The sequence below is a fragment of the Camelus ferus genome, chromosome 9 (assembly GCF_009834535.1).
Source record: "Camelus ferus isolate YT-003-E chromosome 9, BCGSAC_Cfer_1.0, whole genome shotgun sequence".
Classification (NCBI taxonomy): Eukaryota; Metazoa; Chordata; class Mammalia; order Artiodactyla; family Camelidae; genus Camelus; species Camelus ferus.
The window spans coordinates 29,406,210-29,427,787 of NC_045704.1; the positions used below are offsets into that span (position 1 = coordinate 29,406,210).

The following is a 21,578-nucleotide window of genomic DNA, read 5'->3' on the forward strand; positions in this document are numbered from 1 at the left end:
TCTACTGGATATTCCTGTAGGTCAGGAATACTGAAAATGGGAAGTTTCTTGTTTCTATAGCTAAAGCAATTTATTATCTCTGTCTGAGGCCCTAAAGTTCTTTAATCTAAACATTTCAGATACTTTTAGTGGCTAAGAGTTGACGACTGGGAAAATTTGTCGCTTTGTAGAAACAATTGTTTTTGTTCAATATTAAAGGATAATCCTTTCTAATGGCAAAATCATCACTATTATACAGATATAAAGTGAACATGTGTTAAAGATTTTAATTAACTCTATTAATCAATGAGAGAACCAGTAAGATGTTAACATCTGGTTCAGTGGAGCATCCAGAAAGTAGACACATATATAGGCAATCAGGAGTGCTGACATTCATTTGCAAAACCAGCTTCTTGGAAAGAGAGGAGGCAAAATTGATTTTCATTTCTATGGACAAGAACATCTGCATTACTATTAGTTTTCTAGCACTTACAGAACAGCTAGTCATCTATTTTGGCTGATTTCCAAGTCTTTCATGGTTTTTTTCTGACAGTGGTCACAGAAGGGAATTTGTGTATGTCATACCAGTTGTGTTGATCATTTTTAGTCGAGAGGAAAGTAATCTGATCTCTACATTTACCACCAGGCTGCCTTGTCAGGGCTATGGGCGCTTTTCTAGATTGGACTTTGGGCAGGACCAAGGGTGTCCTCGGCTAGGGGTCGGAATCCTCATACTGTGATTTGCTGTGGGCCTCAGGAGACTTGTTTAACCTTCCTAGGTCTCAGTTTCCTTGAGTATAAAATGAAGGATTGGACCAGAATTTTTTACTTTCTGCCTAGCTCTTAAATTTGTATATATCACAGTTCTATCCTATGCTTCCTGAATTCCTGATTCTTTCTGAATTCTGCTAAGCCTTGGAATGACAGCTGGGCATCCTCAGGGACTTCATATTAGTGTGACAGGAAAAGGTCATATTTGTTCCTTTGGAGAATTAACCCCCTGTTTCTGGGCCCTGTTATTTAATCGTTAACAGTGTTGTACACCTTATCCTTCCCTCCATCCTGACACCAAAGGAATTAAAAAACTGTTATTCATGAAAACGAACACGAATTTCGTAATCTGGAAGAAGGGGTTCCTTTTATGGCTGCATCGTAAAGCGTAGCTTTTGAACTCACGAGCCTGGGCTTGAGAGTGTAGTGTATGCTTCAAGGTAAGCAGGATGTAGAGAACAGTAAGTGATAACTAAAATGTTCTGTCTGGAGGGAAGATGCCTGTAGATAACTGGGGGCTGCTCGTGGTGGGGTAGATTTTTGTCTCCCCGCCTTTCTGGGGGATAGTCTTTGGTGTTAGTATCCTGCTCCAAGCCTCTGCTGTCTTCTCTTGGTTTCCCTTGGTCACCTGCCCAAAGACACCATTTGCTGCAAGATCTATTCAAGAGATAAGAAACTTAAAAAACAAAAAGAGAGAGCTACTGGAGCTTCCTGCGGTATCACACCCTCTCTTCTTCCTCCTTACCTCCCTCTTCAGATCATCCTTTCTCCCTCCTTCCCACAGTGATTCTCTGGCTCTTGGACCTGCTTTCACATAAATCACGTTCCTCTGACAGGAGAGGTGGCTGGGAAAGACCCCCTGAGATGTCCTAGTACAGTTGCTTTAGGAAAGCTTGCCCCTTCCCCGGGAAGAGTTTGAAGCTAAGGAAGATCCTTTGGGAACAGCTGTGGCTTGGCCGTCGGGGAGCGCCCTCAAGTCTCACTCCTGCTTCGCCACCGCTCACATCTGTCCTGCTGCAGGGCCGCCACCATTGAGCAGAGTGAGGGCCTTGCAGCTTCTGCCCCTGCTGTTGCCTTCTTGCTGTTAAGCTCCTTGGTTATGCCCTGACCACCCTCTCTCTGTCCTGAATTAGACTCAGAACAGGCTGATAATACCCACGAGAGAAACCTGGGACAGAGTCTTGAGTCTTGGTGCCTTTTTGTTGTTGTTGTTAAATGTATTTAATTTATGGGATTCCCAGCAGTCATGTGATTATAGTCAAAGCCCCGTCTGTGGGGCCCTGGGTGGGACTGCGGTGCAGAGGACATTTTGTTTTCTTCTAATGAAAGGGCCTACAGAGTAAGACGTGTGAGTCTTAGAAGTCTGTATGAGATATTACTCCAGCTGTATAATTCAGTTCCTCTTGTTTATGCCTATTAAGGCTTTCAGCAGTATCAGATTCTCCCAGCAACTCTCTGAGGGTTGCTATAATTATTATGGTTTTACTGATTAGAAAACCAGATACAAAGAGATAAAGTAACTTTTTTTTAAAGCCACCTAGGAAGCCAGAGCCAGGATTGGAGGTGATTATTGACTATCTCATCACGGAATCTTAACCTCATAACTCAGGGAATAGCTTGTGTTAACATTTTGGACTGTATCATTTCATTCATTCTCATATACATTTATATTACATTATATTGGTAAAAATCATGGCATGTGGTATTTTATTCTCTCCCCATTCCTCCATTTGATGATGTTTCAAAAGAATTTTCTCACATCACTTAAAAACACTTAGGAAACAACTTTAGTGACTGTAGTATTTTATTAGATGAATGGATGAACCATGGTTTACTGACCTGTGTTCCCCATGTTGAATATTCATCCTGGATCTGATTTTTGCTTTTATACATTGTGCTGCAGTGAGTAGCTCTGTTGTCTAAACATTTGTCTGAACTTTCGGTTATACCCTTAAGGATGGGTTCCTGCGAAAATAGAATCACTGGGTTTGAGATTGTGAGTGTTTGGGAGCCTTCCAATATACTGACAAATGGCTTTCCAGAAAGATTAAGTCAGTTGATACTTCCATAAGCAACAGTGTTTGAGAGGATCTCTCTCCACTCTAACATTGATCTTTGCCACTCCTTAAACTTCTCTACTGCTTACTTTAATTTGGTAACCAGAAAATGGTATCTTGCTTTTATAATGTAAACTTCTTTGCTTCTTGGTGTTTTTCATGTGACTGTTAACCATTTGTTAAGAACCACTGTTTTAGCCCAAGATAAGGGCATACACAAAAAAAAGTTAACTGTACAGTTTCAGTAGGAAACTGTGGGACACAGTCCATATTATAGGGCGGTTGAACTTTTATTTAATTATTGTTATTTGCCTTGCCTTCAAAAGTCCATCTGGCTTGAATGTGACAATCTGGGGCAAGGCTGGTGATGAGTCCCAGGGACTCAGCCATTGTCTTCTCTTGGTGCTGACCCCTTCGGACAGGAGAGAACATGGCAGGCGAGCTGAGTCCTGAAAGCTTGTACGTAGGACCCAGAAGAGTCAGCCATACCCTGGGCCTCCTGTTTTTGAATGGCGTGCTGGTGAGATGATGTTTCACTTGCTGTTTGTCTTAGTGAGGAACCAAGAGTGTGTGTCTGTGAACATCCAGCATTTCCTTACTCTCATTTTGCATTACACAAGGTGCAGTGGATGATTCCTAAGATCCAGTGCCAGCCTGTCTCCTGATCAGCTGGCACCATTTTCTTGACTTGAGCTTTAGTTTTCTAGGCTTGTGTGCCGTGATGGAACACTCTGAAGCACAGATTAGTTCTCAGTTTACTGAATTTTTCATCACACAGCTGCTGTGCCTAAGGCCGGGAGTGAACTGCCATCCTTCATATTATGAGGTCTAGTTGCATTAGAAATAGCTCTCCCCAGCCCTACGCCTCCAGGGCTCAAAGTGCTGGATTCACTACTTCACTTGGACAGGGGTGGGATGTCCCAAAGCATTGGTCACATCACTGTGGACTGGCTTTCAGCCATCCCCTCCAGCTTTCCTTCCTCCTGTGGTCGTGAACTCCAGGCAGCAGTTAGGCCTCAGGAAAGCCCGTTCTGAAGCACTTGCAGGCTGACGAGACCGGCAGCCCTTCTGTGCATGGGCTAGGGTTTCAGAGCCCTTCCTTTTTAGGGTGCAGTAACCTTAGACAGGAGTGCTTTTTACCCTGTGCATTAACTTTAATTAAGCAGTGACACCTGGTTTCTGTCCCACTCTGAGATCTACCTGTAGCTGAACAGATGGTTCAGGTGCCTTCCCGTCCTTGGTCGTTGACGTCGCTGGGATACGCTGCAAACAGAGCAGCGGGCAGAGGGGCTCCCACAAGCTGCTGAGTAGCCCAGGCATTGCTGGACTTTGTGAAGCAGATAAGTATGTGTGTTAGAACTTGGGAAGATCAGGGAAGACTTCCTAGACTCTGTTGGAGCCAAACTTTGAAAGATCAAGTGATGTTACAGAGGTTTTACTGTGAGAAAATATATATATATACCTCAAGACTCACATTTAGGATCCGGTATGCATATCACACTGTGCGGTCTACAGAGGGTTTCCCCTTTAATTCTCGCAGGAGTCCCGTAGAGAGAGGTAGTGAGGGGCTTAATGCTTTGCATAGGATCAAACAGCAGTTCAAATTTTTTGCCACTTGCTGGCTGGCTGTTTTCACTCGTGGTTCGGTCTTGAAGAGGAGGCCCTGCGGGAGAGCAGACTAAAGAGAGCCCTTCACAGCAAGGTCCCAGCAAGGCTGCGACACACGGAGGTCATTTGGGGACTTTGTTAGAGTCCAAGATTAAGGTCTAATATTATTAAACATGCTAAGTAATCACTTTTGAAAAGGAAAGTTAGCGAAAAACAATTTTTTTTAAACTAAATGAGCTATCAGAGTTGAAGAATCATAGCAAAACTAAAATATGTACAGGTATACAGTGCTTAGGTGACTACATGTTGTAAACTAATGTATACGGTAGTCATTTCCTGAAGGAAGGGTGTATGTAAAGAAGGTAAGGAAAGATATTTCAAAATACTTCATGAGATAGTACAAGAACTAGAAGAATTACGGCAAAAGTAAAAGCAAAGCAAAGCAAGGAATGAGGGTGAATAGAGCCAAATATCGCCTACATTTTTTAAACCTCTTCTCATTTTAGGTTTCTGGCTATAGACTTAAGTAACATTTTTCTTTACTAAAATCGGAGTTACAAATACCAGTAGGAAAGGTAGCCTGGTAGGTCACTTGTCTCCTGTTCCCTGGATGTCTGGTCTCAACCAGAATGAGTCAGTACTTTGACAAGGTGTCAGCAAGCAGGTAAGGGAAATAAGCCCACTATTCTAGGGGTTTCAAGCCCGGCTTCATGTTCTCTTACCCTGGCACTGCCAGTTATGTTTGTTTTTATTGGAAAATGATAACCTTGGAGTTGAACTATGTTTACATAAGAGGCATTGCTTACATGGGTCCTGTCACTGCCAAGTTCACGTTGCCCGTCAGGAAATAGGACACCTGATGGAAGGCCTCTGAAGAGGAAATTGAAGCGTTTGAGTTGTGTTGATCTAACAGACTTGTGCAAGGTGATCTATTGCATCTGATCCTTGAGTATCTGGCCTCCAAAGGCCATTAGTTGAGTAGTGCCAGGCGTTGCTCTTGGGTTAATATAATGGTTAAGAAGAAGACAGGCAAGGTTGCTGTCCACCTGGAGCTTACACTTTAATGTAAAGGAGGAGACGAAGGACACACAAGTGAAAGTAAACGAACAAGGCAATGCGTTGTGTCACCCTGAGGGGACTCTTGTAACACTGATTCTTCTCCTGCGTTCCACAGATGCGCAAGGTGAATTTTTGTGCCTTAATGAATGTATAAAGGCGAGTGAACTGTTGGAAGTCCACTGTGCTTCTATTTGATATTCACTGCTAATGAATTTTCGTACCTGCAAATGTCAGAATTCTTAAGTATGTGTTTCTTTTAGGTTGCAGAGAACATGTCTTGGAAGATGCAAAACCCGAATCCATCGGTGACACTGATGACTTGGCCCTGCCACCTGAAATGCCGATTTTGATTGACTTCCACGCTCTGAAAGACATCCTCGGGCCCCCGATGTATGAAATGGAGGTGAGCATTCTCGTTTCGCTGTTGGTACCCACCAGTTCACTCTGTTGGTTGCTTAATGGACTAGGGGAGAAGTAGCTTTGGGTGTTTGGGGAGGCTGAGTTTTGTCTTAAGTTTGGAAACTTGTTTTCTCTGTGGTGTTGAATTTTGGTGCTTAATGTGATAATGTGGCTTTTGCAGAACACCAGAGACCCTGGCCAGACCCTCTTTTAGAAACCCAGTCTGATCTTTTTCTCTGCATCCAGTTCCATTTTAAGAACAGTGTTTCTGACTTTCCTCTTTAGAAATTCTATATTCCTATTGTGTGTGCTTTAATTAAGGATTCCTTTGTGCCAGCAAAGGCTTGTGGAGGGAGGAGGAAAGCAGCCTAGTACAAAATACCTGAAGTCGGGAACCTGGCTTCAGCTTCAGGCTGCTCTAGTGCAGACCAGCTGGTGTCTTCCAGGATCTATTCTTTCTTTATTATTACTAGTTTCTCTGGGTTAAGCCCACGTACAGGTCTAGCCCCATTTCCACCTCTCCCCTGACTGTCCCACACGGCAGAATGCCCAACTGGAAAGGCCTGGAAGGAAGCAGGGCTGACTGAGTTGAGGCAGCTGGATGGAAGGAGATGTCTGAGTCTGTGACTGCCAAGGCCCTGTGATGTGTTTTATAGGATGCTTACTTGAGCTTTTATGAGTCAGTTACTAGGAAAAATATGTATTTTACTACTGAGCTTATTAGCATCTTTCTTCAGAAGCCTTACCATCACCTTTTCAGTATAAGGAAAAAAGATTTTCAGAAGATACATCTGGTAAATTATGAAGAAGATAACCTCACCATCTAACATTTGAAATCACTGCCAGTAAATAAGGTTTTCCTCAAAACTGAGGAGAGGAGAAATAGTCCCCAAACCTACCTTATTTCTCTATGTAAACTCTGAGCTGGTCATTAATGCCTGCAAGCCCCTGAAAAGCTCTCAGCTACAAGAACAGAACACGTTTACTCTTGGTGGTGAATCTGGTCCTGAACCATAGAATCAGAAACATTATTCTGGTTGTTAGAATTCTTAAGATATTGTGGATTTAAATTTTGAAGTGTTGAAAGAAGCAGAGCAAAACTTGTCTTGGTTGAGGAAGTGGGCCAGCACTGCTTTCCTGTTCCAAGAGAGCGCGGTGGTGTTGTGAGCGAGGATGGAAACAGGTTCTGCACGCGCGTGTCCGGCGGGCTTGCTCCTCTAGGCTCTCCACAGCGGTACGTGCCAGCCGTCCTTGCGGAGCTCACACCGGAGGCCTTAATAAACACAAAAGATGGATGTGCGCTTCTGTTGCACACACCCCTCCTTCCCAGCCATTTCTGCTCCTGTTAGGTTTGGAAGCACTGCTGACATTCTTGGAGCTTTGGCAGAGAAAGAGCCAAAGGACCGAAAGAGTAGTTTTACAAACATGGCTTAACAGCTCTGTTTGAAATCATTGGAGAAACTGTTTCCTTTTCCTTGTGGCATCTGAGGTATTACACTTTCACTGACATGAATCCAGTAGCCACTTTGACTTCTATTTTTCTATAAATCTTAGAATAGAAGGTCCTGTGCCTAGGAGTGAGGGACATTTTGTTCACCTTTTCTACACTTGAGAGAACTCACCCTGTCGCCGGGCGTTTCCGTCTCTACCTTGATGACCATCAGCCCCCAAGTTTTTAACCACCCTCTGCCTCAGCTTTTGCACCTATGAGATTAAGATTTATGGATCATTTCTTCATTGTCCACGAGGGCTGTCACTGTCCTAGGAGTCCCCCATTTTACAGACAGAGAAAAAGCTTAAAGAGGTTAAATGAATCATGCAAATTCACATCAGGTGCAACCAGTGAAGCCAGTATTTAAACTTAGCTCAGCCAAGTGCAAGTCCAGTATGCTTTCCCTGTGCCTGCAGACCACGCTCATTCCTGCCCTTTCCTGCTAAAAGAGAATCACTTAAGTATGGCAGTTTTACAGAAAAGGCATCTGCTCTACATCAGATTTTCATTTATATTCTCACCGACTGTAGTGCTGTGTTTTGGGGTGGGAGAGGTCGGATTGGGCTTCTTGGCCACTTTCTGTTTGTGTATCTGTTAGGTGTCAGGCACTGGAGGAGACCCTGTCACAAGCAACACATCGAGTCTTCAGGTATGGCGTCTTTCCAATACCAGATGAGGAACCAGGCTTAGTGTGTTTAAGTGACTTGTGAGAAGATGCACCTTTTGCCAGAACTGAGATTTGGTTCCCGGCCTGACCCCACGCTTGTGTTTTGTGTGTTTCGTTAGAGAAGTGTGACCCAGCGCCCCTGAGCAGCCAGCCCTCTGCTGTGTGCGGTGCTCGCGGGGGCTATCCCCGCCTCCCTGCCTTTCTGCTCCCGCCTAGGTCAAGAGTCTGGAGAGACAGATTATATTAGGAGTACTGGAGGCCATGGTGAGGTGTTCCCAAGATGCTGGAACGTGCCTTTTGGGGTTTAAAAGTCTGTATTCTCCATGAAGATAAAAGTTGAGGTTCTGTCATTTGTCCTAGAAGGAGTTCCATTTTCAGTAAATGCGTGCTGCTGGCAATACAGGAGTAAACAGGCAAGGGGTGATTCTACCTTCGTGGAGCTTACATTAGTAGGGAAAAGAAACAAATTAACAGATGATTATCAGTTGAGATTGATTCTGTAAAGCAGACACACAGGGTGGTCCTGAGCTAGGGAGTGGCTGCTCCAGCTGTGTCTGGGGTGGACTTTGGAGCTAGACTGGAGAGTCTTGCTGATGGAGTACCTGTGGGGAAAAGGAAACAGTAATCAAAAGGGATTTCGGGTTTCTGGCCAGAGCAGCAGGATGTGTGTGCAGTCGTGCTGTTTCCTGAGATGGGAGAGCCTGACGACGGAAGGAGGAGGGCGGGAGTGAAACTGGGCGCTCCTTTCTGCACAGGTCTGAAATATCTCTGTGGCCTCTGAGTGAAGGAGACATTGGGACATGCAGGTCTATTGTTCAGAGGAGAAACCCAAGATGGAGATGTAAATTACAGAGTTGTCGTGAGAAAATAGAAACAAGATCAGTTAAACCCAATTTTAAGAAATAAAATAAGAGATCTCCCTGCAGTATAAAGAGACGTGGGAGAGGGTGGGGGTGCAGGCGCCTGAAGCGGCCTGGCCTCCGTCCACAGCATGGGGTGTCAGGACATGTCCCCAGCGGCACCCCCAGGTCGGGGGCTGTAGGATTTAGGGAAGCGCACAGCTATTGAATCTTTGGTCAGTTACAAGATTGCCATTAATAATGGTAAACTTGTTTGCAGTTACTTTTAGTTTTTAAATTTTATTTGCTTATCTATTTACTTATTTAGACTCCAACCCATTTATTTGTTTTCTATTTTTTCCTTTTTTGTTAATTGAAGTATGGTTGATTTACAGTGTTTCAGGTATACAGAAAAGTGATTCAGTTATATATATATATATAAAAGTATTATTTTTCAGAGTCTTTTCCATTACAGGTTATTGTAAGATGTTGAATGTAGTTCCCTGTGCTATACAGTAGGCCCTTGTTGGTTATCTATTTTATATATGCTAATCCCATACTCCTAATTTATCTCTCCCCTCTTTACCCTTTGGTAACCATAAGTTTGTTTCCTATATCTATGAGTCTGTTCCTGTTTCATAAATAAGTTCATTTGTATCATCTTTTTAGATTCCACAAATAAGTGGTATCATATATTTGTCTTTCTCTGACTTACTTAACTTCATATGATAATCTCCGGGTCCATGTTGTTACAAATGGCATCATTTCATTCTTTATCCACATCTTCTTTATCCATTCATCTATCTATAGACATAGAGGTTGTTTCCATGTCTTGGCTATTGTAAATACTGTTGCTTTGAACATCGGGGTACATTATCGTTTCGAAGTAGAGTTTTCGCTTTTTTTTCCAGATATATGCCCAGGAGTGGTATTGCTGGATCATATGGTAGTTCTATTTTTAGTTTTCTAAGGCACCTCAATATTGTTCTCCATAGTGGCTGCACCAATTTACACGCTCACCGACAGAGTAGGAGGATTCCTTTTTCTCCATACCGTCTTTTTATTTATTATTTGTAGACTTTTTTTGATGGTGGCCATTCTGACTGGCATGAGGGATACCTCATTATAGTTTTGATTGGCATTTCTCTAATAATTTGTGATGTTGAGCATCTTTTTGTGTGCCTGTTGGCCGTCTGTGTGTCTTCTTTGGAGAATTGTCTGTTGAGATCTTCGGCCCATTTTTTGACTGGGTTTTTTTTTTTTAATTGAGCTTATATTTTGGAAATTAACTCCTTGCCACTCGCATCATTTGCAAATATTTTCTCCCAGTCTGCAGGTTGTCTTTTCATTTGGTTTATGGTTTCCTTTGCTGTGCAGAAGCTTTTAGCGAAAGTTTAGCAATAATTTTTATTGATTACATGACATCTTTTGGGGAGATGAGAATCTTATAATTTTCATTTCCATCCTGTCAAAGCCAGGAGAAGCCTCCACGTTATTAGATACATATACATCTTCATATTAGATGTATATACCTATTAAGTATACTATATAAATATCATAAAATCCTGCAGCTGACTCCCCCAAAAAAGCCAACATAAGGAGTTCCTGTATATGTCAGGAGGGAACAGTCTTCAACTCACAGATTGAAAATGTGGGGACACAGTCAGAAGAACATGTAAGCTCTAGTCTTTCCAGGATAAATTTAATTTTCAGCCTCAGAAAACCAGCCATCCAGGCTATGAGTGTCTGTTCTGTCCAGTCTGCTAATCCTAAGAATGTGTCATCTGAGTATTCCTGACTCCATTCATAGATTGTAGGAAAGCTGCTGTGGTTTATGAAAAGTCCTTATCCAAAGGTCACTGCCCTCAAAAGAACATTAATAAAGGGAAGAAGACAACAGACGTGCAGATTTTTTTTCTTTTTAAAAGTTTTTTGGGGCGGGGTAATTAATTATTTATTTATTTAGTCGGGGTGCTGGGTGGAGATTGATCCCAGGACCATGTGCATGCTAGGCACACACTCTACCACAAGGCTATACCCTCCCCACCCTAGACGTGCAGATTTTTAAAAGCTTCCTGAATGGAATGCATCCAAAGGTGAATTCCAAGAGATTCCATCAGTGTGCTTACCTTGCAGACAGACAGAATCAGATGCTAGAAGTGGGTGAAGTGTCTCAGCACTAACGGAATGCCCTGAAGAGTCGTTACCGGTAGTGAATTCCTTCTCCGTTCCACTCCGTTCGCTTGGTCGGGGCCCCACGCCCTGTTAAGACAGCACTGAGGCTGCACGTAGCCTGGCCCCCGCCCTGTCCGTCACCCGGCAGCTGGGCCTGGGAAAGGCCCCGCTGGAGGCTCTGGGACAGCTGGCCATCAGCAGTGCCGGTGTCCAGCCAGACCCCAGCACCTCGCCAGGGGAGAAGCTGCTGAAACAAATTTACAGCTGGAAAAAGCAAACATTCATGAAGTCAAGGCTTAGGATCTTATTAGTACAAAGACTTTAAAGAAGTTGGCAGATGGAGAGCTGCTGTGGTGAGAACCCTGGCAGGAGCATAAGAAGCTCTGCGTGAGCTGTGAAGGAGGCCAGCGTGCAGTGTGTACGGCACTGCAGAGCCAGCCGCCCCCGCGCCCCACATCCGGTTTGTGTGTCTCGCGGCACCGGGCTTGTCCCTGGGGAGAAGGCCCACAGCATGATTCGTGTGTCTAGTCCTTGGCACATGCTGGCCTCTCTGCTCCGATGGCTTTCTGGCCTTTTTCTGCCCAGCAGACCCCTAGTCATACTCTAAGACTGCTCAGTCCCTCCTCTAACACCTGTCCCAGCTCCCCAGACATGACCCTGCTTCTCCAGGGCTCTCTGTAGATACAAGCACTCGGTACATCCTCTGTTGTCACACTCCCTGTGCGGGGGTATAAATGGCCCCTTCCTCTGATGTAGGTAAGTAGTCCTTCACTTCCCTGAGGGATTCACTTGATATTCCTATGATCCGTGATGGGGCAGGCACTGACGAACGAGTGTAAAACTCTTAACCCCTCTGATTGGCTGCAATAGTGAATAACAAGGTAATAAAACTGTATGTGTTGGTCTAGGCTTGGAAGGGTCACAAGTTGTACGTATTTACTGTTTCAGTCAAATTTCACTGTTTTAAGTTAATCAAGAGGGAAGAACAGTGTGAAATTGGCAATGATTACTCACATGCTTCTTAAACACCGCTATCACTGAAGTGTTAAGAATGCAACCATACTTTAAAAGACATACTCTGTTATGATTAGGTTTTTCATTAAATATTTTAAACACTTCCTCAATCTGCATATATACATGATCGATAGAATTATTACAGAAGAAACTGACCATTTTTCTTTGAACAAGATTCACTTAACAGATAAAGGAAACTGAAGCATAGGGATTTATGAGTTTCAAAGGAAACTGAGTGACAGAAATGAGCTTGAGATACCCACGTTCCACTTTGACATCTACAGGGAAAAACCTAAGTGCCACGCCTCGGTCTGTCTCGGCTAATATAACTGATGGTTCCACAAACCAGTAATGGAATTAGAAACTAGTAAAGCACTGTTAGATAAACATAGTTTCGAAATAATTGTGTTGAATCACTTGTTAGAGAATACTGTAAAATACAAATTGTTCCCTATAAAGGGTTTAAGATGGCTGGGACACTTTCTGCCTTCAAGAGCAAGAAAGAACACATATCCTATCTTTTAAGTTCATATTTACTTGCACTCTCGTTGTTTCTGAGGGAAAAATACATAGAAACTGGATGCTTGATTGTTACAGAATTGTTAGTTTCAGAACACGTGTCTTTGAAGAATATGACCAAGTGAATGAAAGGTTCTTTACTAAGTTATAGGTAACTGCTCTTAGCCTGACCACGAGGTTCTGGGTGTGACGGTAACTCCTGCCCTTCAGTTCCGCCGTGTGTGTGTGTGTGTGTGTGTGTGTGTGTGTGTGCGCGCGCGCGCGCGCGCGCTACACGGAAGTGTCGTTGGTTCCATCTTAAGGTTAATGTTAGAACACTTGCCATCAAGTTAGAATAGAGTGATTGTGAGCCTGGATGTTTTGGGTTTGGCCATTTGGACTTATCTACCCCCATCCTTTCAGCTGAGTGTACCAATCACTTCTGCCCAGAGCACCAAGACTCTCTGGCAGATGGAGTGTGTCAGAAACAAGCTCGGTTTCTTGAAGCAACGTGGCAGTCAATATGAGTCTTACTCCTGATTTTTGGGGGACATTTTTGGTATTATTCTGACAAAATGAGCTTTGAAGATTTAGCTTTAAAAAGGGATTGTTCTCACTATAGCTAACAAAGTTGTGCCGTATGGCTTTTTCTGTTAAATTAGCACATGCTTCAGTATACTGAGGCTGATTCTTCAGGACTGGTTCAGTCAGCCCTAGAAAAGAGCCACGCAGGAAAAACAGGAACCCCTGGCAGGTTCCTGCCCAAATTAGATGTCATTAAGGTATAGAGAACTGATTTTGTATTAGCAAGAACAAGCCTTGTGACGCCTTTATAAATAGTTGTTTCTGTGTTTTCCTTCCATAGTTGATCATTTGCATATTGATCTTGTGCATCTTTCTCAAGTAGTTACAGAACAGGGCAAATGCCAAAGCTGAGGGGAGGTGAAATCCGTGGTGCACGGTCTCAGCTCAGCTGGCGCTGCAACCTGGCCTTCCAAATCTCCAGCTTCTCGTAGTAAATACAAAACCAACTTGAAAAACAGGCTTTTATGTTTACTACTAAAATTAAGTGCCCAGTAGATTCAGTGGATGCCACACATCCATTTAAAATCAGGATTTTCAGCACATGAGCCCCTTGGGAAAGGAATAATAATCAGCCACCCAGCCCTCCAACCAGAAACTCAGGGAAACTCAGAGGAAGTTACCTCTCGGTGGAAAAATCTCATGTTTCAGTTAGTGCTGGGTTGACACATTGTGCCCAGTTCCTCTGACATGGGTAACTTCTATAGGGTAAAAAATTTGGAGGCTCAAAGTGTGCAATAAAACTTAACATGACTGCTTTTCAACTGTTACTTTTTATATGTTTTCATAACTTGGATGTGTTAACCTGTTTGGCTCGTAAGCTCCTGTGAGTGACATGTTCAGTGTAAAACGGCAGTGAGGCAGCACAGTGGGCCTCCGGGTGCATGGAAAGGATCTGGGATGTCATGAAGTAGCATTTTATAGTGTCTGCAGCAATAAAGAGAAAGTAAAGCTAAGTGGTGGAGAAGTAAAATCTAGCAATTTTAATATACACCTTCGTACTTGGCCTCTGGAGCTAACACTTCTCAAAGGAATATTAAAAAGAGGGTTTCTGCTTTCTGAAACAAATTCATGATTACCTAAAATGAAATTCGGCTCTAGACTATTTATAAATAATGAAAATATTTAGATAAAACAATTCCTTCTGTTCCTTGAAAAGTAAGGTGTGTGTAACTAGATGTGGTGGCTGAGAATCAGTTATTGACATGTATTTTGAGGGAAAATTGTTTCTGGTAAATGCCAAAGAGGAAGTTTAGTTTCTGGCAGAAAGCCCTACGTGACTCCAGATCCTGTGCAGCAGTAAATACTTTGAGATGCAGCTTGAACTTCAGCCCTTCACGGAAGCGAACAGCCTTGTGACTGGGTCAGCCTGCAGACAATCTGGCTGCGTTGACCTCACAGATCATTGTCCTCCTTTCTCTCAAGGTGTCTGAGCGTCTGAGTCAACCAGGAGTGGCAATCGGCTTGGCTTGGACTCCCTTGGGTGGGGAAATCATGTTCGTGGAGGCGAGCCGAATGGATGGCGAGGGCCAGCTGACCCTGACCGGCCAGCTGGGGAACGTCATGAAGGAGTCTGCCCACCTCGCCATCAGCTGGCTCCGTAGCAACGCCAAGAAGTACCACCTGACCACCGGTGAGTGACCGCGCCCCGGGGCGGGGCGTGCCGACAAGAGCCGTGGTTGTGACCGCGGAGGCACCCCATAGTTCCGTGACAGAGAGTGAGAGGAGCTGTAAATTGCCGGAAACGCCTTAAATCACAGACCTTTGCTTTTGAACTCCCATGGAGAGTCCAGTTCCCGCTTGAGGACTGTCTGACTAGAACCTGAGCTGGAAACCGGTTCCAAGGGTTTGTTTTGTTTCTCATTCCCCTCGGAATAGAATGAAATTGTTCTTCCAGACCCCCACTTTACTTGTACTGCCCATTAATATTCTGAAGGGTTTATTTACCCTAAACATTCGTTTTTATCTGATATTCTTTTTTAGGAGAAAAAGAAACAGGTTTAATTTTTCTACATTAAAATCCTTTTTTTTCCTCCCTTTTTTAAAGCTTCTGGAAGTTTTGATCTTCTTGAGAACACAGACATCCATCTGCACTTCCCAGCTGGAGCTGTCACAAAAGACGGACCATCTGCAGGAGTTACCATAGCAACCTGTCTCGCCTCACTTTTTAGTGGGCGGCTGGTGCGTTCGGATGTAGCCATGACTGGTGAAATCACACTGCGAGGTCTTGTTCTTCCAGTAAGTATAAAGAAACCTATTTATATGGTTTTTAAAATTTTAAATTAAAAAAGGTTATTAATAGTATTTTAAAATTTAAATTAATAGTGTTTTGCCTTCTTCCTATGAATGTCTTAGTTTTAAACACAGATTGAATTTTTACACCTGTAATTCAGCTTTTTAAATTTTGATCAAATAAAGGGAAAACAGACAAATTTCCCCATGTCTTCCCTTCTACTAAGAAAGAAGACTTGCTGAGGGAAAAAATACCAGCCTGGGCATCAGAAGTATCTGCTGTTCAGGTGAAGAAGATTTGAGGTTTTGTCCTAGTTAACAAATTGTTAAGTGTATAGATTGCCTATGTGTAAAATAGCTGTTTTAAAACTTTAAGCCCAATTCTCACCTTTTGAAGTTCCTGTGAGACCTCCTGTCCCCCTGTAGATCACTTCGATTACTGTAGTTGATAAATCTATGGAAAAGAAGTGGTATAAAAGAGAAATTGTAGTAAAGACTAACCATGCCTAATTGCTAAATTTTGAAAAAGTTCTGTACATACGGGGCTTTGGGGCTCCAGTCCGTATCGTAATTACTTATGATACACTGAAAAATGCACAGAACTTGAGAGATCATTTAGAGGTTTAAGTCACTAGTTAGCAGCACCTGTCTGCAATTAAGTTTTGGCAGGCTCACACCGAAATGAGGGGAAAAAAAAGAAGGAATGTTTTTTATTCTGAAAATGCCTTTATTTTCTGAGGTAATGGTGAAAGTAGATCATAGAATCACCAGTTAAGATCACTAACAATTTAGCTCTCAGTTCCCAAAGTTTTTAAGTTCAATTCAACCAGGAAGTCATATTCTAAGCTTATTTATTACGATATAACTATGTATCTGCACTCAAAAGGAATGCTGATCTCTTTTCTTCACCTGACCCAGGAACCGTTGCATCTCAGGAGACAGCAGTGGTTAACACTAGCTGTGCTACTGAAGGGAGATGAACAGGTGCTTTACTGACCATAAACTCTTCAGTTTCCCAGTTCAAAACGGTGGGCTAAGCAAGGAATAAAGGGACTAAATTCCAACAGTCATGAGTGAGTGAGGAGCCATCAGCTGATAGTTCAGCCAACTTCTAGAAGATGGAAGTGTCCTGGCTGCTGAAACAGAACTGGAAGGAGAGACAGTGTTCCTAGCAGGAACCTGGTGAGAAGCACTGGCTCAGAGCCAGAAGGTGCAGACCAGGAGAACAGGAAGGAGGTGGGAAACAGACACCAGGGGATTGGTTGAAATGTCCACAGAACAAATGGCTCTTCCACGTGGTCCCTTGCTCTCAGAGCAGATCACAGCCAGGCAGCGGCTTCCCCACCCCCGTGGAGAGTCCCAGCAGCTCTGAGTAAGCCTGCAGTTGAAACTACCATCTGAGACGCAGAGAAAAGCAGCAGCATTTAAAAGAAAGACCTGCTAAGGCTAGAGAACACATAACTCAAGAACAGAGGATAGGACAAAGCTCTTAGATTTAAAACTGTGGTTTTAAGAATTGGTCAAAGAACCATTTAGAAAAAAATAATAGAAAAAAGCAATATGACAGACCCAGCATCTAACTAAACAGAGAAAATGGAGTAAAGCAAAATGTCAAAGAAATAATGGTGCGTTTCCTAGAACTGAAGGTTATCTTCGGGTTGAAAGGAGCTGCACCAACTAGGAAGAAGGATTTCATCCTCCTGACTCTTCAGATCACCCAGGAAAGAGCATTCTCATCAGGGACACTGGATGTACGGTGCCTTCAAAACTGAGGGGAAATGATTTTAAATCAAATCTTGTATGCACGGCCAATCAGTGTGAAAGCAACATAGACAGACATTTTTATACATGCACAGAATTGGTTTATCTTATACTTTCTGAAGAAGGTATCTTGGAAGTGTAATTCAACTTCATAAAGAAAAGGCCTGGAAAGAGAGTGACGGGGCAGGATGACCGCTGCACAGGAGGGCCTGCAGAACAGCCAGTGTCGGGGCAGCAGTGCGGGAGCACTCCCGAGAAGGCGTCTCCAGGAATCGCACGTTCTAGGTGGCGTGCTCCTTCGTTATCCGTTGCTGCATACACACCACCCCAAAGCAGTATTTTTTTATTCTCAGTTTCTGTGGGTCAGGAATTCAGGAGAGGCTTAGTTGGGCCCTTCTGGCTCAGGGTCTCTTACCATACAGTCAGAATATCTGCCAGGTTGCAGTCATCTGAAGGTGGGCTGGGGCGGCGGGATCTGCTTCCATCATGGTTCACTCTCATAACTGCAAATTGGTGCTGGTTGGCAGGAGGCCCCAGTTTCTCACCTTAGGGCTTCTCCATAGGCTGTTTGGGTGACCTCAGACATGGCAGCTGGTGACCTCCAGGGCAAGAGATTCAAGAGAGATCCAGGCAGAAACTCTTACTTTTTAATGACTTAATGTTGGAAGTCATAGAGCATCACTTTCCACACTTTTTCTTATAAGTGAATTGCTAAGCCTGGCACACATTCAAGGGAAGGGAATTAGACTCCACCTTTTGAAGGGACCATCCATTCTGGACGTATTTTAAAACCACCATGAGAGCCTGGATCACCTGGGAATATGTTTTCTTCATCAGGTGGCACAGAGATCATCATGGCTTTAACCCTATACAGAAGGAAATAACCCTGGCATGCAGCTAAGCTGTGTAGGAGTGGTATTTATGGTCCAAACAATGTAATGCTTTTTCAGAGTCAATCCACAAACAAGAGTGTTATGAGTAGACAGGAACATAAATGTTAACCTTGACAATATATAAGGGATAATAGACAAAAGAGGTGCTTATTCCTATCAAAAATTTAGTTTCTCCCATTAAAAGGACTTAATATACTAATTGAAATGTAAAGAACTTACCATTAATGTTTTTAGTGGATTTCCTGGCTCATGCTGTTAAAAGGGAAGACGATTTGGATGTTTTAAAATAGCTGTGAAAGAAATGTGGGTCAGGGTTTCTTCCACAGCCTGAGGATGACCATAAACTTTAATCGCATTCTTCTCTCCATACAGGTGGGTGGAATTAAAGACAAAGTGCTGGCAGCACACAGAGCAGGACTGAAGCGTGTCATTATCCCTCAGAGGAATGAAAAAGACCTTGAAGAAATCCCAGGCAATGTCCGGCAGGATTTAAGCTTTGTCACAGCAAGCTGCCTGGATGAAGTTCTTAATGCAGCTTTTGATGGCGGTTTTACTGTCAAGACCAGGCCCGGTCTCTTAAATAGCAAACTGTAGGCCCAAATCAACTTTTCAGAATTTTAAGTTTTAAAGTGCCAAGAAGGTACTGACAGGATGATTTTATTCACACCAGTAGGGGTGAGCAAAATGTGCCTGATTTGTGAACATAATCACAGCAATAACACACCTCACTCAAGGGATGGCTAGTGTTTATTACAGAAATGTTAATTTAATAAATGGATAAAATCGGAATTGAATTCTTACCTTTAGTGGGTGCATTACTGTCCCTGGAAAGGTCTGGAACAGTGGTTCTCATGTGGTCCCAGAACAGAAACACCTGAGAACTTGTGAGAAATGTAAATTCTCAAAGCCTGTCAGCAGACCTTCTGAATCAAACTCGAGGGGTAGTACCCATAAATCTTTCACTAAGCCACCCAGTCAGTATTCAAGGTCAAGAACCACTGGTCTAGACCATTACCTTAACAGATTCACCTGTAGACTTCATTGGACCCTGAAAACAATCACTTAGAAGGGAAACTGGGCAAAGGTGACAATATAGCCAATTAACAGTCTTTGTGGAAAATAAAGTATTCAGGTGATGCAAACTCTACGTTGAGGACTACACATCCCAATATAGGTCCCTTCTTATGCTGAGGGAAGTCGCCCTGTAAACATTGGTCATTTTTATCAGGCAGAGGGCACACATTACAGAAACACACTGGCAAAACCTAAATGCCTGTCATCTTAGGAAAAAGTCCAGTCTCCAGAGGGAAGCGGCCGTCATCCTGGGATGGTCCCTAGCCTGACTACTGCCCCCTCCTTTTCTGTTCCTTGTTTGCCTGTGCCAGTCCCAGTTCTGGTAGACTTTCCAAGCCTCTCTTCTCCTGCGACTCAGTCCATGGTATGGATAACTACGAAGTTAGGCTTCTCTACTTACTGGCATTTAAACTTTCTGTATCTTAGTTTTCCTTACCTTTAAAATGTAAATAGTAGTACTCATCAGTGTTACTATGAAGATAAAGTTAGAATGCAGCATAAAATAACATTGAGCAATGACTAATCATTATTCCCACCGGTAATGGAATCCTATACTACAAAATACAAGGACAGATACATAAAGAAACTTTGGAATTTCCTGCATAAGAATGGGGTCTACAGGTTACCCAAATACTGAGCTCACGCTTGCTAGTAAAAATCTGAATGCGTTCTGGGAGGACAAGTCCAGATCTGGGGAGAGTGAGCGAACACTGAGAAGTTAGACAGCCTTTCACTCTCTTATCACTACTGTGATTTTATTTCTGTTCCATCATCTTACAAGGGAGGAAAAGAAGCTATGATGTTAATTTGTTCTCAGCAACCAGAGGGAGCTAATCGATACCCACATTGCTCTGCCTTGTTCCACCCAGCAGAGGCAATGCATCACACTTCATAAAGTGGGAGTTACCTGTATTCTTCGAGAGTCCTGAGCATGCAGCTCTGTACCAGTCTGTAAGCAGTAGGGCATATTCTGTGCCCTCTAGCTATGAGCACACCTGTCCTTACTAAATTCAGGGATGTTAATTACACTCAGTGTTGTACAACTATTACCACTAGCCATAACCAAAACTTTGTCATCATCTTACTGAAACTGTGTCCACTCAGCAGTGACTCCCCATTCCTCCATCCCCTAGACCCGTTACACTATTTTGTCTCTATAAATCTGCCTATTCTAAGTACCTTATGTAAGTGGAATCATTGTGTAGCTGTCCTTTTACATCTGGCACATTTCACTTAGCATGTGGAGGTTTATCCCTGCTGCAGCATGTATCAGAATTTCTTCAAGACTGAATAATATTCCACTGTTTGCACATGCCACACTCTCATTCATCTGTTGTTTCTACCACTAGTCTACAGCTATCTCTTCGTCTGTTGTTCATTCTTTTGGAAATACACCTGCAGAACCACCCTGGCTTCCCACTAGGAATACGCAGAGGTTCCAATTTCCCCAAGTCCATGCCAGCACTTTTCATTCTTGATAATGGCCACCCTGAAGGTGTGAAGAAGCATCTTGTTGTTCTGCTTCGCATTCCCTAATGACTAACAATGCTGATTATCCTCTTCTAGACTGTTTGTAGAAGTGTTTCCCAAAGACCCCTATCTATATCGCAGTCAGCTGGGGTTTTTGAGAACTGCTGCTGAAGTCAAATTCCAGTTCAGCAGGCCTAGAGGTGAGGGCCTGGAATCTGTGTATCTAAACGGTGCTCTCCATGCTTTTGTGTATGGGCTTTTAAGACTCTTCAAGTATTACAACTATATAAAGCTTTCTTGGTAATCAACAAATTCTGTACTAGTCGGGGGGGACACGTTTTTCACTTGGCTCTGCCCCTTCTGTTTGAACCTTACTGCAAACCATGTCAGAGACACAGATCTTTAGTGCTTCTGATTTCCTCTATGCAGATACAGTAGAAGATGCCATCAAAGTGACTGATCCTGTTTAACATCAGTTTATAAATCTGCGACCATAGTTTAGATCCCCTGACTACATGAGAGGTTTTAAAGGATACTAAACATACCTGAATTTTTTTTAAAATAAGGGGAGGGAGGTTAAAAAAAAAAAAGTGTATGTGCTGAGTGAAACAGATTTCCTTCTTTGCTTTTCTTCCCTTGACATCAGTCAAGATTTGCATTCTGGTCACAGCACAGATCCTCTTCATCAGAAGTGTGGGGATGCAAAGTCACGTCCATCTCCAGTGCCATCTGAGTTGTAGTGGCTGCTGGAAATGCAGGAGTCTGATTCCTGTCATCTGAGCACAGTGACTACTGATGTCTACCACCGTGGCCCCTGTACTAGGTGACCGGTCCACATTTAAACCTTACCAAAGTCAAGCAGGTTGTGAGGTAATCAACTGCTGAGGGCAGAGGACTTACTTCGTATTTTCCTTTAACAACCACTAAAATGAGGAAAACCTTCCTATAATTAAGGGACTTGACACTAAACTGCAAAGAATGTTAATTTTGCCAATTCTCCTTTCAAAT

The 21,578-nt window shown here is 43.2% G+C and overlaps 1 protein-coding gene across 1 annotated transcript in view; it reads left to right on the top strand.

The window, feature by feature from the left end:
- The window catches only part of LONP2 (lon peptidase 2, peroxisomal), an 82,516-nt gene extending 63,690 nt beyond the window's left edge, over positions 1 to 18,826 (top strand). Inside the window, exons 12-15 of the mRNA XM_032486257.1 lie at positions 5,735 to 5,877; positions 14,566 to 14,773; positions 15,188 to 15,378; positions 18,399 to 18,826. Of these exons, the coding sequence (XP_032342148.1) occupies positions 5,735 to 5,877; positions 14,566 to 14,773; positions 15,188 to 15,378; positions 18,399 to 18,620 (764 nt within the window). The 3' untranslated portion in view covers positions 18,621 to 18,826. The remainder of the gene's footprint in view (positions 1 to 5,734; positions 5,878 to 14,565; positions 14,774 to 15,187; positions 15,379 to 18,398) is intronic.
- The last annotated feature ends 2,752 nt before the right edge of the window (positions 18,827 to 21,578 follow it).